Below are 16,777 nucleotides of genomic sequence, written 5' to 3'. Positions count from 1 at the left end.
ACAAAGTGACTCCCTGTGAATCCCAAAAAGCCTTATTATGCTTTGTAGACAGAACATGAGCTTAAAACCAGACTTTAACATGTGAAAGTCAATGTGAGAATTCAAGTCTTAGTGAATTTGATGCCAGAAATTCATCTCCAGAGAAGACGAGCCCTTTAGTTTGACCGGAGCACACCAAAGGCATCTGCTGTGCATTCATGACTGTTTTCATGGTTTGCTTCTCAAATAAAAGCGACTAACCTAAAAAGGGCAGAGTGAGAGAGGCTTTGGTTCAGGCCAGAAGAAAAAGACCCTCAATCAGTTTTTCATTTTACTTATCACAGGGAAGAGTACGATGGAGCCAGTGAAACAAGTTAGACGATGCCTTCTGCCGCTGTGGAGGAGCTTTATCAAATCTGACAAAATGACTCAAGCAGCATAAGTGATCACATTTTGGTAGATTTATAACAGACCGGTCACAAAGTCTTTGAAAGAAGGTTAAGAGCGTTTAATATAAGATGCTATTAATTTGTACTGAGCTTGTTCAAGAAACTTAATGTCGGGATAGCTGTGGTCTCTAGTGTCGATCCAATATTTGTCTTTAAATAAAATTTAAAGGGACTTATTGTGTTAGTTTTCCAGTGTGACGTTTTCTTTTTTGGAATCTAGTAAAGTAGCTTTGCATGATTTACAGGTCAAAATAATCCTTATTTATCTTGTAGACTGTAAATAAACGATGGGTGTAGCCACCATGATGCCACCATTTTTTTCCCCTTTCAGAATGTAACATTAGTGTTTTGGCCACTGCCACATTATTTATTTATTTTTATGGACAGAAAATGACCATATTTCGACAAGAAGGTAGAATGCTAAGTTATCAGCTAATGCTCAAAATCATGGTTAGCAAGCTGCATTCATAAAGTGTAGGGTTGCAATGTACAGGCCAAGTAACAAACTAATAAAGTACTCCAACAGGAAGCCACAGGAATATTAGAATATTAGAATATTAGAATTCTCCAAAAGGCACCAGCAGCACGACTTTGGTCTAATTCAGTGGCTTGAATTCTCATTGGGCACACACAGCGGTCAGCTGTAGCACCTGTCAGTCAACGGAGCTACAGTTTGAACTTTAAGCCTTAGAAAAAGTCAAACAAATGGGTAAAGGGAAAAAATCACCATCACACACATACAATGAAGTGTCCACACCAAACAAAACATATTTATTTATTTTTTGTTCCAGGCTACAAACAGGTATGCCAACTTTCTTCTGATTGGCTGCCCATCAGAAAACAGAAAGAGGGGTGTGTGGCTGGTTTCAGCTCACAGGGATTAATCATAATAGCTGCCTTTTAAATCTATCAGGCTAAATTGTTTTGGATCATTACTGAACAGCTCAATAAATGTAAAAATCACACTGGCAAAAATATCCAAGGTCAAGTTTAAAGAGAGGTGAATGAGTTCATAAGCAGTCGCCTGTCTACACATCCAGCGGAGCAACAATTAGTATTTATGTGGAGTTGTTTTCTGCCCACCTGATCAGCGTGGCTCTAATTTCTACTCTCTTCACCCTCTAACCAGCTTTCAGCTGCTGAGTACTCCACTCTGTTACTCCACAGCGGCGTGACTGTGCTGTAAAAGCAGTCTTAGTGAACTAGATGAAGTTATGAGATGCTATTGAAGCTGTGTGACTCATGCTCTCCACCTGCTAATATTGATCATTGCAGCATTAAGGATATAAGGGACCAAATGGCTGAAATGTCAGTTTTGTGTTGTATCGAGTATTTTTCTTCTTCTTGGATTATTTTAAAGAGCACTGCTGATATTTAAATCCTACCTGCTCTGTTATTAATATATAGTTACACTTAATGCTTGTTGAACCTGTTCTGCCAATAGTCTCAGCCATAGTCGTGTTCCTGAGTATTGTCTGTATTATTACATCTCACTGTATGTTATAACCTTCAGTACATCTAACTCCACACCCCCCACCCCTTCCTCTCCACCCTCAGGCAGCCCATACCCCTGTTGCCCCGGTGGGCAGCCCCGTGGGCAGCTCTCTCAGCCTGATCCCGGAGGACGGGCTCCCTCCCATCCTCATCTCCACCGGAGTCAAAGGAGGTACGGGAGGCCACATCACAGGTGCTTGCCCTCATCCTCACCGTTCTGCTGCCTCCTCATTGCTCCGTCAGCTGCCGTTTTTTGTGCTTTTCTTAAATGTTGTTTCTCTCGTGCTTATACCGTCACCGCTCATGTTTCGACCACTCATTGCTAAGAGGGGGCGGGAGGGTGGGTTTGAACACAGTAATGCTGTGGTTATATGTGATTGCTTGGGAGAGTTTTTAGCTGCTTCCTAATTTGATTTTGTACTCATTTTACCATCTTCAACCCTCTCCTCCTCCCTCTTGACTCTCATTCTGACATCACCGTCTCTCATTCTCCGATCCTCTCGTTTATCTTAACTTTGCCTTGACTCCTCCCGCTACCTGTCTCTTCTTCTACTCCGCTCCGACCACCTGCAGATTACGCAGTGGAGGAGAGGCCGTCGGAGATCGTCCTCATGCAACAGTTGGAGGAGGGAGGCCCAGACCCGCTGGTCTTCGTGCTCAACGCGAACCTGCTCGCCATGGTCAAGCTTGTCAACTGTGAGTTATATCTGTAGTGGTTAAAGCACTGTTCTGGGGGGATGGTTATTTTTTTAAAAGAAGAGCAGCGGTGAGCGTAGAGGCTGACTTCTAAATTAATAATTTTTTGATGACAAAAGGGAAAAAGGCAAAATACATATTTGGACTATATACATTTTTTATGATGGCTGATTTTAGCTCTTTTTTTTTTTTCTTGTGAATTACTGAGTAGCCATGCTCAAACATGCTCAAATGCCTGAGGAGTTCTTCGCAGCCCTTCTCAGACGTAGAATATGTACCACTGCCTGGTTCACTTACTGTATCTGTTAAAGTAACAGCTTTTTGTCATTCACACACACGGCTCTGTTACACAGATGTTCATTATGCATTCGTTCAGACATTCCTGAAAGAGCTGCCACGCTAATGGAGTGTTTGGCGTGTAAGAAATGGAGAGTGTCCTTTACTCACAAATACTACTGAATAATACTCACAAATGTGTATTACAAATCATGATTTATAAATGTGTACCATTTGTCTCATACATCAATACCACATTATATATGACAGTTTTAAAAATCTGCATTGCAGAGTTTCTGGGTTAAGCCAATGAGGAGCGCCTTAAAACCCCCTCCTGGTCATTCTCTAAAATGACCAGGAGGGGGCAACACCTGTGGTTGCCCCCTCCTGACAGCTTTTAAGTCAGAGTTGTGTTGTTTGTAAAACGTGTTATGATTATGTTGTTCAGCCTGACTGTATGTGGTGATTTTTTTTTTTTTTTTTTTTTTTTTAATGGATTATTATTCATATAAAACATGTTAGAGCACTTCCGTAAAGGGCCTCTAATGTAACTTTGCCCTGACACGTTTTTCCCTCTTACCCCACAGACGTAAACAGGAAGTGCTGGTACGTGACGACTAAAGGGATGCACGCCGTCGGCCAGGCCGAAGTCGTCATTCTCCTCCAGTGTCTGCCAGATGAGAAGACCATCCCCAAAGACATCTTCACCCACTTTGTGCAGCTCTACCAGGAGGCCCTCAGTGGTAAGAACAACATTAGCAGCTCCACCAGGAGGCTCTCTGTTCCACCTGCACCGTGGAGCCATTCATCAGCGGTTCTGTCTGGAGGTCCACAGGTGGGGTGTCTCAGTCGGGGGCCTGCCCTGTTAAAAATGAGCAAACTCTAAATGTAGTGCACAAGAGGAAAATGTTTGAGCTCTACTTTTTGCTTCATAGAGACCACAGGTGCGCCCGGTCGAGCTCAATTTGGAAATCGGGTTACGGTCCAACACTGCTGTGTCTGGTTCATGAAAAATGGTCCAAACATTAGCGTCCTGCTGTCAGGTTGCCTCCCTCCAGGCGTGACTCCTCACCACCGCTTTGCAGTTCGTTTTTTTCTTTTCTTTTTTTTAACCTCCGTATGCTGCAAAGCAAAAACGGCTAATATCGGCTGACTTTGACGGCTCGCTACCCTCAGGCTGTTTCCTTTTTCATATTCACACTGGAGCAGTTTCAAGATTGTGGATGGGAGCCATATTGTTTGTGTCTGTCTCGATTAGGTCGGCGTCCGTCAGGCCTCGAGAAGAAGTGCTGGCTTTAGCAAGTCCTAACTGCTGAGCTTTTTCCTGGCATTAGGGGTTATTATGTTATGTGCCATTTAAAGGCGTGGATCTATCCCAGAGATAATTAGAGACATGAACCCTTTTATTGGTAAAATTAAGTTGTAGAGTGAGCAGGCGAGCCACTGGTGTAGAGCTTATTGCAGACTAAACAAGGCTGCTTAGCCACACTGAGTAATCCCTGAGCCTTTCATATCTGTCTCCTCTTCTCAGGACCAAAGCTTTTCCCTTCTTAGCTTTTCATTTGTGCTCATTTTCTTACTTTATTTTTTTCTTCCTCTTCATCTTTTTCAATTTCCTGCTTTTTGCATTCCCTGCTTTTTATTATATTGCTCCCAAATGCCTCTTGCATTACTCCTCTATTTTCTCTCTCCTCCCCGCTGTGCTTTTCCTCTCTAATTCAATCAACCCCTCCTCTTCTACCTCCTTCCATCTCTTATATCACTAACCCCTCTCATTCCCCTTATTTTTCTTCTGCTTCTTTTAAGGTAACGTGCTGAGCCACCTGAGTCACTCCTTCTTCACGCAGAGCTTCCTGGGCAGCAAGGAGCATGGCGGCTTCCTTTACATCAGCCCCTCCTTCCAGTCGCTGCAGGACCTGCTGCTGCCCAACCCGCCCTACCTCTTCGGGATCCTCATCCAGAAATGGGAGACGCCCTGGGCCAAGGTCTTCCCCATCCGCCTCATGCTGCGGCTGGGAGCAGAGTACCGATGTGAGTTGAGAAGAATACGAGGCTCCGTACTGTGCCGTCACGGTGATTAAGAAGTAATAATGATGTGATTATGTTGCTTTAATGGCACTCAGACATGTTGCTAAAGAGCTGAAGTTCCCATTTAGTTTGATATGCAAAGAAAATGAAGCTGAGCAGTTTAAAGCACAGACAAAACAATCACAGATGTTGGATGTCATTTACAAATCTGCCCTTACACTTTGTGCACATTTATTTTTTTCTTTACGCTGTGGACAGACTACCTCAGATGATGCATGTGCACAAATGATAAAGGTGCGGGCGTCTTCGGTGTCCGACGTGAAAGAACGGTGGACATATCTATGTCTTTTCCTCCAAACAGTGGTCCTGTGTGGCACAGTGAGTGAGGCTCAAAGCGTAGCCAGGAATTAAGGATGGCTGTGTCACAATATGACCCATGCTCCCACTTCTGGTCACTAACCAACCAACTACCTTGATGATTAATGCAAAAACAAACTGAATATATAGAGGTAAAAGATGCAAAACAAAAAGTTTGTTAGAAGAAGAAAATTGTGCTGTTTCGGCAGCAGGAGCTTGTTTGTAAGGATGTGTTCTCCAGCTGCTGTCTTGAACCATCCCAGGGAGGGCGTAGCATGGAGAATAATGGCAGCTGTACTTTTCGGCTTCAACTCAGCAGGTATCATCAACGTTCAGTCAACACACATCAAACTTTTTACCAAAGTTTATTAGATCCAAGTCACACAGGCTAATGTGCTGTGAACCTATAAATCTCTTAAAATCACAGAGGTGACTTAAATGCTTTTTTGTTAACTGAAGGCAAATAAGACACTGTTTTAATTTTCCAAGGCATAACATTTTTTCTTGACTTCTCTCAAACATCTTCACTAGTTTCTTAATAATACACCTGTTTCCCTATTGGAGTTTCTCACTCGGCGTTATCCACACATACAACACCTGGTTGCCAGTGAAAAGTGAATTGCTCATATTACTTCCTGTTTAACAGACATTTCTGCACACAGTTGCGATGATGTCATGTTTCTGATGTAGGTTGCAATCACTCTGGGACTGATTTAACCTGGTATGAATTCATTTTGTAGTGTTGCTGTTAGTTGACTGGGTACATCACTTCAGTTATGTTTTTTTTTTTTTTTTTTGCTGTACTTCACAACCACAATCACCTCATGGTGCTTTATGTAATAAGGTAATATTAGAGAGAAAGATGATCCCTGTAAGAGCAGAACTTGGCTGTGGTGGGAGGGAAGGAGTCTGTTTTAGGAGGTAGAGACTTCAGAAATTTGAATTGTGGACTGAAGTGAAGTGGAGACGCAGCAGATGTTTGTAGGATTGAATTAAAATGAACTGAGGTTACTCCAAAATGCTGCAGCACAAAAACGTTGCTCCTATTTCCAGCTTAGACAGCACTGAGGTCCCTGGGAACGTTAAGTGTGTGAGTATCCTGTAATGGTCTGTTGGGTCTTTATGGTTAAATATTAAGATCTAGAGAACTCAGTGTGTCAGCTGACTTCCTATCATGGCTTCCCACATGAAGCAGGGATTTAACGGCGACACTCCTCTTCACCGAATCTTCTTCTCTCACAGCCAGACCTGCCAGTGCCGAGCACCGCCCGCTCGGCTCTGTTAAGCGCCTTGTCTGCATCCAGCGAGCACGGATAGAATACATTAACAAAGCCGCACACAGTCGAAGCTCTTAAACACAAAACATTTGCACAGCCGTGAAATCAGCCCACCACACAAACGGCGCTGCTCTGCACGCTCTCACCTCTTACCTCAGGCGCTGACCAGCAGAAGGCCGAGACACTCGTCAGCACGAAGTGCAGATTGAGGCTGAGATTGATTTATTTCTTTGCTAATGAGAGTTTATACTGAGATCTCTTTTTCCCGGCTGTTTGCAGAGATAAGGCTAAAAATAGTCATCTAAGAAGCTTTAGTTGCTGAAGGAAAAAAGCAGCTGCTGTATTTTTTATTTATTTATTTTTTCACTTGTGGATTAGGAGTTCACTGTGTGTGATGCGTGGGGTCTCTTGTTCTGCTCATTTGCATTTATGGATGAAGAGGAGGAAAAAAAGAAGTTGTGTATCATTGAAATACCTGGAAAAAACCTACAGACCACAAAGCCCCAGAGCATTAATGAAATAAAGAAGCAGCTATTTTCTGCTGCTTGCTAATTCATAAGGAGTCGTCACAGCGGGGAGCCGCGTGTTTGATTTGGCAGCTTTTTTACGCCAGATTCCTGACACAACCCCAGAGGGATTTCTGTCTTCTGTCTCCTCTGAGTTATTTCACTTTTTAGGGGATTGTGTAATGAAATCATCTGTGAAATTATTTTGAAAATAGCAAAAATATAAGTCCATGAAACCAAATTTGTGGAAGAGGAAGATTCTCCTGTAATCACCAGTAGTCATTGTGTTCTGCAGTTTATCCGTGCCCGCTGTTCAGCGTTCGCTTCAGAAAACCGCTCTTCGGAGAGACCGGTCACACCATCATGAACCTGCTGGCGGTGAGTGCTTTGTTTTTCTCTTCCTGAGCTCACTTTTTAATTATTTTAAAGGTTAAGGAGCCCCGCTATATGCTGGGTATGTAAACAGGAATGTAACGATTCAAGTGCCTTGATGTTATGATGTTCATTCCAGTTAAACTGCACACATCTTCTTTATGTTTTTCTTTTTTCTTTTTTTTTCACTGTTGCAGGACTTCCGTAACTACCAGTACACGCTGCCGGTGGTCAAAGGTCTGGTTGTGGACATGGAGGTGAGGAAGACGAGCATCAAGATCCCCAGCAATCGCTACAATGAGGTGAGCGCCCGTCCGGTTTTATTTATCTTCACACAAAAATGAGAGAGATGATAGAGATTTCCACTTCATAGTGCTGCTTTTTCACTCATTCTACACACTTCAATCATGCAATGCGACCACAATGCTCTTCTTCACCAAATCTCTGTCTGTCCCTTACATGGTGCATGCATACATTTAAAAACCATCACTGTTAACAGCAGGCTGGTGAGATGCATGGGATACTTTCTTCTTAATAATATAAACGTTTTAACGCTATTCATTTAGAACTGAGTGAATCACAAGCCTGGTGTTTAATTACATTGAAAGTCACATTTCAAAGGTCTCATACCTGTAGTCGCCTTGGTCATAATTCTTTGGTCCACCTACGATTGACGTTTGATTTACCACAACTAGAAATCAACATTATATTCAGGACGTGTGTCCTGAGATTTTATTGGAAACATTCACCGCCTCTCTAAGTTGCATAAACTTTGGTTGCGTAGTTTTTGTGTAATCTCTGACAGTCAGATGGACTCACAGCTGCCTGTATACATTTGTTATATGGAGTCTTTAGTTTCAGTCTTTCTCAGTGTGGTCAAATTTCTTTAATCAGCGTGAAAGAAGATTTAGTGCACGTGTTTTTATTTAAAAGTGGGATTTGTTCACCTGTTCTGAACTCGTTATATCGTCCTGATAAACACCAAATTATAATGAATAAAAAGACTAAAATTGGTGGTGAAAGTAATACAATCCAAACTTAAACAAGCAAAACCTACTTAGGAAGCTGAATGAAATTACAATAAACAGAAAATGAAAATGAAATAAAATTACAGAAATTATAAAAGTATGTTATAACTCTGGCTTGCACCCCACCTCTGTGATGGATCTCTTGAGTTGATTTTTTTTTTTTTTGAGTGTTTGTCTTTATAAAATGAATAGAAAGTAAAATCCTCGCATTAAACATTAAAAACAAATTCCAGAAAACGAGGGAAAGCAGATTTTCCTCTTATATAATTCATATTTAAGCATTATTTTCAGGATCAGGCATCATTTTTCAATCTTCTGACATGCCGACTCCCTCCATCAGACTAATGACATCAGTGAATGAGGCTGACTGTGTGTAGGTGCTGCGTGACAAACTCTCTGGAGTCCCTGCAGCTGAACATGAGGTGTGGGCTGCCCACGTGTTATAACGCTGCTGCCTCGAGGGTGTGAATGAACGGCGTACCAGAAGAAGTGATACGCGTTTGGGTGAGAAATAAAGCCGCGGCGGAGAGAGCGGTGCCGGTTGTAGCGTTTGGCTGCCGATGCGGTAACAGATGGGAACCCAGTAATGTGGAGCGGGGACTGTTGCTCAACAGCTTGCAGTTGAGCTTTTTTAGCGCAGCGAGTGGTTAAAACCCTCCAGATTTTCAGTTTTATTTCTACATTTTCAAAGGACGGCTTCAAAGAGAGGCAGAGGCAGGAGAGTTAGCAGAATTAATATGGGAGATCTTTCGGCTGTTGATATCCACCCGTGACGTGTCCTTTTCCCACAGTCTGTCAGCGCCATCCCGTTTAAACTGAGGACTTTACCCACAAGCCCACTGCAATTAGGCTTAACCAGGCAGCCTCTCTGCTCCACGCACACCCAAAGGGTTACTTAATTAGTCATGCATATTATTTGTCCTTGCAGCTGATGAAGGCCATGAACAAGTCCAACGAACACGTGCTGGCCATGGGGGCGTGTTTCAACGACCGGGCCGACTCCCACTTGGTGTGCGTCCAGAACGATGACGGGAACTATCAGACGCAGGCCATCAGCATCCATCACCAGCCACGCAAAGGTGCCGACTCAGAAACTGACTCGACCGTCACACTTGAGACCTCCTTTATCTCTGGCTCGTCTGGAAGGCTGCGATGCCTGAAAATCCTCCTCCTGACTGTTTGTCTCATCTGTTTGCCTGAAAGTAGCTCAGCTTCTTACTTTATCTCTTTGTTTGTTTCAGTTACTGGAGCCTGCTTCTTTGTGTTCAGTGGTGCTTTGAAAGCCTCATCTGGCTTCTTAGCCAAGACCAGCATCGTGGAAGGTGAGAACAGCGTCAGCAAAGCTACACGTTGGCTGCAGAAATGTTGAAATGAGTCAAAAGAATTGTCACTAAAGTTAAAATAAATAAATAAAGTAAATAATCATGATCCTCAGTATTGAGTAAAGTAAGTCAGCGGCTTTTTTCCCTCCTTTAGATGGCGTCATGATTCAGATCACAGCTGAGACGATGGACTCTCTACGTCAAGCCCTGAGGGACATGAAGGACTTCACCATCACGTGCGGTAAAGCCGACCAGGAGGAGAACCAGGAGGTCGTCCACATCCAGTGGACGGAGGACGATCACAACTTCAACAAAGGGTGAGATGAGGGGAAAAAAAGACAGGAGGAGAAGGGGAGCTGGAAGAGATGCGTTTATGTCACGGACAATTTAACTGATAGCTTCCCGGGCGCTGCATTTACTACTTTGCTATAAAAAGTCATTATGCACGCCGGGGGAACCCCTGTGAGGGAGAATCTTAGCAGGGTGGAATGATGCGGTCTGACACGGCTGTGAGATCCGGACTGCTGCAATCAATTTTATAGCAGGATGATAAAATCTGCTCATTTAAAAGCGACTCTTCACCGTTCAGTCTAATTCAGGCCTGTCACCAGATACGATATGACTTCATTAAGAGGATATTTTCACTGCACAGAAGCTGTTTTAACCCTCAGCCACTGTCACACAATCAGAGTTAGGCTACAGTGTATATTAAGCTCTTTTCTTTCATGTTTATTCATAAAATAGAACAGCCCACCAGAAGCCTATTGCTGCATAATTAAAGGATAGTTCAGGGTCACCTGATCCAGCATTGATCCAGTGACTGAAACAAGCTGTTTTAGCTCATCTCCCTCGGAGACAGCTTTTTTCTGATTGGCTGCCCCTCATAAACAGATGATCTGCACAGCAGGTGGGCTGTATGGCTAAGATGACCGTTTAACTACACATTCGTTCAACGCTTGATTTTATACAGTTAAAGCCTTTCACTCAGGGCCGTTTACAGTTAACAGATAACCTAACATGTGTTTCTTTGGACTGTGAGAGGAAGCTGGAATACCCAAAAGGAAGCCATGCAAACTCCACACAGAAGGAGCCCAGCCAGGGTTCAAAGTTCAAGGCACCTCAGTACCAACCGAGGAAAAACAGCCTTAAATGAAGCGTTTAGAGCAGCGTGAGCTTTAAAGGCGTCCACACAGTGGAATATAACTTAATAATGCAAGGCGACGGGGTCTCATTTAACATTTGCCCAGGAACAGTTAAAAAAAAACAACTGGTGTTTGCTCACACAGAGGGCAAAAAAACTACAATTTTAAAAATCAAAAACAACAACAACAAAAAAAACAACGAGCTGGCTTCAGCCTCTGCCCGATGCTTTGATGTTGGTGCTTTTGCTGCTCCAGCCGAGCAGCTGGCAGGTCAGCGCTTTGCTCAAGGGCAAAGCGCTGAGATGCTGCAGAAGCGGTTTATTTGGGTCTCCCACAAAGAATCAGCTTTTGCTTACTTGCGCGCTTCATTTGTAAGTTGTCTTTAATTCATTAGTGTCATTTGTGTTTGTTCAGCGTCATCAGCCCAATCGACGGGAAGTCCATGGAGTCCATCCCCAGCGTCAAGATCTTCCACGGCTCCGAGTTTAAAGCAAATGGCAAAGTCATCCGCTGGACCGAGGTACAGTCTGCTCATTTTACCCAGCGCCAGTGAGGAAATCAGGCCACCGCTGAAGCCTCTCAGGACAGACAGCTTAAACTGTTTTAACCTTCATCCCGAGAGGCTGCAGCTCCATTAACTCAGGCTAAACTAAACTCTGATGACACACGCCAGCACGCCATGATCATTTCTCCTCATATACAGTAGAAGACGAGCAGATTTAACATATTGTGTTAAAACAATACTTGAACTTGTATTATTTAGAGAAAAAGTTGAGTGCAGCTTTAAGACCCTGTTTTTGTGCTCAGGAGGTTTCATACAAAAAAAAAAAAAAAAAGAGGTCAGTTTATCTCAAAAAGTCTGAGTCACCTTCCTCTGCCCCTCACGGACTCTCGACTTTCTGTTCTAACCCACTCTCCTCATTATCACATATTACAAACAACCCCAAAAATATATGTATCTGTTCTCAAGTTTGCAGGTCTTTTTATAAGGTTGTTTTTCTGTGCTGCTCTCAGGTGTTCTTCCTCCAGAGCGAAGACCAAACCAGTGTTCTGAGCGACCCGGCCGACCACAGCCGCCTCACGGAGAACGTGGCGAGAGCGTTCTGTATGGCTCTGTGTCCACACCTGAAGCTGCTGAAGGAGGACGGCATGGCCAAACTGGGACTGAGGGTCACTCTGGACTCTGACCAGGTAGGACTCTGAGATGGTTTGTTTTATAGATGTAGACCCTGATGTGTAAACAGAACTTTGCATCAACAAAGAATGAACACACTTGAGGCCTGTAAACCAAGGTTATTATAGTTACCTAAAACAAGATCACAAACAGAAACAGAAAAATTGGGAATGTGTGGAACGAATCCTCCTAAAGACTGAACCCTGCCACAGTCTACATTATTTTTCAAACTGCTCATAAATCTGCAGAAAACCATCAGAAATCAGCCCGATGTGCCAGTTTACACTAGATCTTTGGTATGACTTCACCCTTTCCTTCTCTGCAGGTGGGTTATCTGGCCGGAAGCAACGGCCAGCCTCTCCTGCCTCAGTACCTGAGCGACCTGGACAGTGCTCTGATCCCCGTCATTCACGGCGGGGCGTGTCAACTGAGCGAGGGCCCGGTGGTCATGGAGCTGATCTTCTACATCCTGGAGATAATCTCTTAGGAACTTCAGACATCCCACCAACCTGCACCCCTACTCACCTCCAAACTTCTTCTTTTTTTCTTTTCTGACATCATCTCCCTTCGGCCATTTGCACTTCAAAAGAGCCCGAAAACTGTGCCGTGCCCGGCAGGGTAGCATTCCTCAAGTCAAACCTATGCATCCACCCACGGTCTGAGGAAACTCTGAATAGGATCACCTGTCACCTTAGTCAGGATGTCTCCACAGATCACACTGTGTCCGTCCTGATACCCACACTTTTGCTGCCTCTGAGAAGCTGCCACACGACGAGTGTCAGGCGGCTGATATTGTGCAGTTTGTCCTCAGATAGCGAACGCATCCGGGAAGGGATGAAGGCACTAAGTAAAACTTTATTGTCTCATTCGGAGTTTAAGAAGAGTGTTCATTACAATGAAAGGGTCACAGGGTGTTTAGTGTTTAAATCAGTAAACCAGTGCCATTAGAATCGTGTCTGTGAACCTAAAAGCCGAGCGTGATGAATTGTGGATTTATTAAGCCTCTCAACTTTTCTCTTAAATGCAGCCTTAGCTTCATGATTTTAGACAAATGAGTGAATTATGAAATGAGTAAAACCAGGGTGTGCGTGAATAGGATGATGAATTATTCTGTGTATTATCAGAGGAGCTGTAGAATTAACAATCAACTCCATCTGTTTCCTGGTTTAAGAGCTGCAGAGTTTTTAAGGAGAAAGCTGTCTCCTTTCTACCGGACACAAACCTGTAGTGATCAGTGACGTCTCTGTAATTGCAGCCGTCCTCACAGGTCAGGACACCCTGAGCTCTCGTGCATTTTGACAAAGAGACAGATTATTCCCTAAAGGAGGCCTTAACACTGTGAGAGTAAAGCCAAAACTGTCATGGCTGCACAAATGCAAAATAAATCAACCAGAAGTAGTGACTAAATTACGAGCAGAACTGTGCCAGATAGGACCTCTCCTGCAGTGACACACAGCCTTCAATCAATCAAATGCTATGAGAGAATGGGGGATAATACAGCCTCTTTAATACCAAGTGAAAGAGCCACGAGTTTTGGTTAAACCTGCTGCGATTCTGCCCTTTGGTGCATAAAGCAGCACTCCAGAGCTCAAAACATCAGTTGGGGCCAGATAGTTAAATTTGGTCTCTAAACACAAAAGAAATCAACTAAACTACAACAGCGGTTCCATCTTATAATCTAACCTGCAGATATGTTTTGACCCGTTGAACGTATTATTAAAATCTGCTAGTTATGACCTGGTCATCTTATGTGAATCACATTGCAATGCAGGTTTACAAGGGTCCTCTGAAATGTCCCTAGATGTCTTTCTGATGCTTAAAAATTCAAAATAAGCTTTGTTTTATTCAGCACGACATGAAAGTGGTGATTGAGCACAAAAGGTCAGCAGGAAGGTGTTCGCTGAGGTCGCGAAGAGTGAGCCAAGAGCCAAGCAAGTTTTTTCTTACAGCCACAGGACTCACCCCCTGGTGGCCATTACAAAAAATGCACCTGCACATTGATGGAAACTACATTCATGGCTCCTACTTGGATGCTCCTTAAGTGTGGGTATCTGGACTGACTTCCTGCTTCCTGATCACACATCACTGTGGCAGCGGGAGGTCCTGAAGCATTGAATTCTGGGTAAAACCTGCCTCTGTGTAGCACGGATGCTGGTGCAAGGGAGAGTCATATCCGTTACTGAAATATTTGGACTATTTCTGTTTCAAGACAGTACTAATCATCATGGAAGGAGGTGGTGATTTATTTTTTTTATATTTTTTTTGCACCGTGGTGCTCAGTGCCTGCAGGAGTGTTTCATCAAGGGAGAAAAGGAAAATGAAAACCATTTCAGATTCACTTCTTAAGCTTTACTCATCAGTCACCAGATGCTTTACTTCACTCGTTGTACATACTTTTGTAAGCAGGATGATTTCTCCTCGATCACACCCGAAACATCTGTAGCCTCCAGAGATCCCAGTATTATCGTTCAGACAGCTGATTTAAATAAAGGTTCCGATGCTTTATCGATAATCAATCTGTACATAAATGTGTGGGGGGGAGTGGAGGGAAATCAGTTTTTAATATCATCAGTCATTCAGTGTTGGTTCAGCAGAGGTCGGAAAAATCTTCACCTCATTTTTGTCTTTTTAATCATAACAAGAGAATAACTGTTGAAGATGTAAAGGTATATATATAAATAAATGAATATATATATATATATGAACTGTATTAAATTGCAGATGCAGTGCACTGGATTTAAGCCATTTACAGGAGAGTTAAAGTGAGCGTCAGGGTGTCCTGGAAGTAAGAGGTCAGTATTTGTCGAGACCCGGGGTTCCTGCAGAGACTTAAATGACCCGAAGCTGAATGTATCTCATCTCAAGTTGTCTGCATCCTTCCAAACCTCGAAGTCGAGACTTTTCCAAACACCCTGAACCTCTGAGGTGTTTTCTAAAATCAGGCACGTTGGAGGTTCACCGTCTGATCTGGACTCTGCTCTCCTTCAGCAACATGGACCTGGACAAGAAGTCTAAGAATGTATTCCTCATGTTTCTGTTTAAATCTGCAAAATGTGCTCTTGTTTCTGACGAGACTAATCAGAAAAAAGAAAAAAAAACCCCACCCTGCTGTGTTTAAAAAGCTCTGTACAGTAACCATTCTGCATTATGCTAATTTCTCCATCGTTAATTGTGCTGATGTAAAACGATCTCGAGTGAGAATCAGACAATCACAGGAAAATCTGCAGAAGAGCCGACGCTTGAAGTTTAAATCAGACCTGTAGCCGCTCTGCATTCATTTATTAATCGGAATCTTTTAGGAGCTACTGTAGCAAAGTAACGTTTAGTTTAAAAGGAAAAAAAAAGGTCAAAGGTCACCACTTCTGGGTTATTTTACTGTGATCATACCAGAGGCAGTGTGGTTCAATCACTGTGTTTCTTAAAAAAATAAATAAATTAGCATAATGAAGAGGGGGGCACAAGGATCTATTTTTCTGACTCGCTGTTTTGTTACTATTTAATTTTTTTTTTTCCTTTTTGCATTATTTGAAGTGTGCAATATGTCCTAAATCCAAAAAAAGAAGAAAAAAAGGTGCAATTTGTTTGAAAAAGTAGCATTTGTTTTGTATTCAGTTGTAAGATGTTACTGTTTAAACCTATAACACTGCATGCAAACAGAAATGAGCCGGAAAAGGCGACCGGAGCGAGTCAACTTTGCATTTCAACAGTCAGAAAATCCTCCACAAAAATATGAACTTGTTCAGTTCTTTATTATTTTTTTTAATAAATCAGTTTGAAAAAAAAAAGTTTGAAAAGCCAAAAAGCCTGTTCATCTTTCCCCCTCCTTTACACTACATGTCAAAAAAAATACTGTAGTATATGTAAAATAAAAACTTCTAGAAAACTGAGAGAAGTATTTGTTATTTTTTTATGTTGGAAAAAACTTGACAGTACACATTTGAAACAGGATTTTCTTTTAATTGGTTCGTTTTAGAGCAGAATCAGCAGATTCAGTCAAAAATTAAAGAACTGATTCTGTTAATTATGAAGCATTTTAGAAACAAAATCATGATCTGTGTAAACATCTATATGGTAAAAACTAAAACATGAAGGGTAACTGTTTTAATGGCTTCCACACAGGAAGCGATGACAGGAGACATAACGGTTGGCGAGGGCGAAGTGGGCGTGTCCCGATGGGGGCTGACCAATAAGAGCACAAGATACCGTTAATTGACATGTCACAGTGCGGTAAATGTGCTAGAGGGTTACCTAGGCAACCGGGGTCTAGAAAGTCCACTAGCGACGAACATTTTAGCTTCAAGGCTACACGTGATGAGTGACATCGCTTCCTGCGTGGACCCAGCTTCAGTATTTCGGTCAGGGTTTACTGTAAACTGAACTTTTTTCCTTTATACTAAAAATTAGGCGCAGATTAAAAAAAAGAAAAGAAGAAGCAGAAAGTGAAATGTTGTGTGACCACGGTGGTAATAATAATAATAATAATGATGATAATAATAATAATAATGACGCAGACAGTCTGAGGTACACCTGCTTGAGGTGGAATTTACTTCGTTGGCTCAGTTAAACTTGTATGGCTTCTTCTGCGGTTCATTTTTTAAAAGGGTTAGTTCAGTCAGTATTATTGGAAGCATTCATTTTCTTGCCTCACTTGAATCGACATTAACCTCTTAATGAATT

At 42.7% G+C, this 16,777-nt stretch overlaps 1 protein-coding gene across 6 annotated transcripts in view; it reads left to right on the top strand.

Moving 5' to 3' along the window:
• zfyve9a (zinc finger, FYVE domain containing 9a) overlaps window positions 1–15,987 on the top strand; it is a 35,698-nt gene extending 19,711 nt beyond the window's left edge. For 5 of the 6 annotated variants that reach the window (XM_019347941.2, XM_013273309.3, XM_025900582.1 and 2 more), the window contains 12 exons: window positions 1,986–2,115; window positions 2,496–2,618; window positions 3,482–3,637; window positions 4,701–4,925; window positions 7,358–7,440; window positions 7,632–7,736; window positions 9,391–9,541; window positions 9,704–9,784; window positions 9,939–10,101; window positions 11,341–11,446; window positions 11,941–12,117; window positions 12,426–15,987. In XM_019347941.2, coding sequence (XP_019203486.1) covers window positions 1,986–2,115; window positions 2,496–2,618; window positions 3,482–3,637; window positions 4,701–4,925; window positions 7,358–7,440; window positions 7,632–7,736; window positions 9,391–9,541; window positions 9,704–9,784; window positions 9,939–10,101; window positions 11,341–11,446; window positions 11,941–12,117; window positions 12,426–12,587 — 1,662 coding nt within the window. In that variant the 3' untranslated portion in view covers window positions 12,588–15,987. The remainder of the gene's footprint in view (window positions 1–1,985; window positions 2,116–2,495; window positions 2,619–3,481; window positions 3,638–4,700; window positions 4,926–7,357; window positions 7,441–7,631; window positions 7,737–9,390; window positions 9,542–9,703; window positions 9,785–9,938; window positions 10,102–11,340; window positions 11,447–11,940; window positions 12,118–12,425) is intronic. The other variant, XM_005476678.4, reaches the window with a different exon arrangement.
• The last annotated feature ends 790 nt before the right edge of the window (window positions 15,988–16,777 follow it).

This window comes from Oreochromis niloticus, linkage group LG18 (assembly GCF_001858045.2).
Source record: "Oreochromis niloticus isolate F11D_XX linkage group LG18, O_niloticus_UMD_NMBU, whole genome shotgun sequence".
NCBI lineage: Eukaryota > Metazoa > Chordata > Actinopteri > Cichliformes > Cichlidae > Oreochromis > Oreochromis niloticus.
The sequence above is the reverse complement of the archived record's forward strand: the minus strand, read 5'-3'. Positions and strand labels throughout refer to the sequence as shown.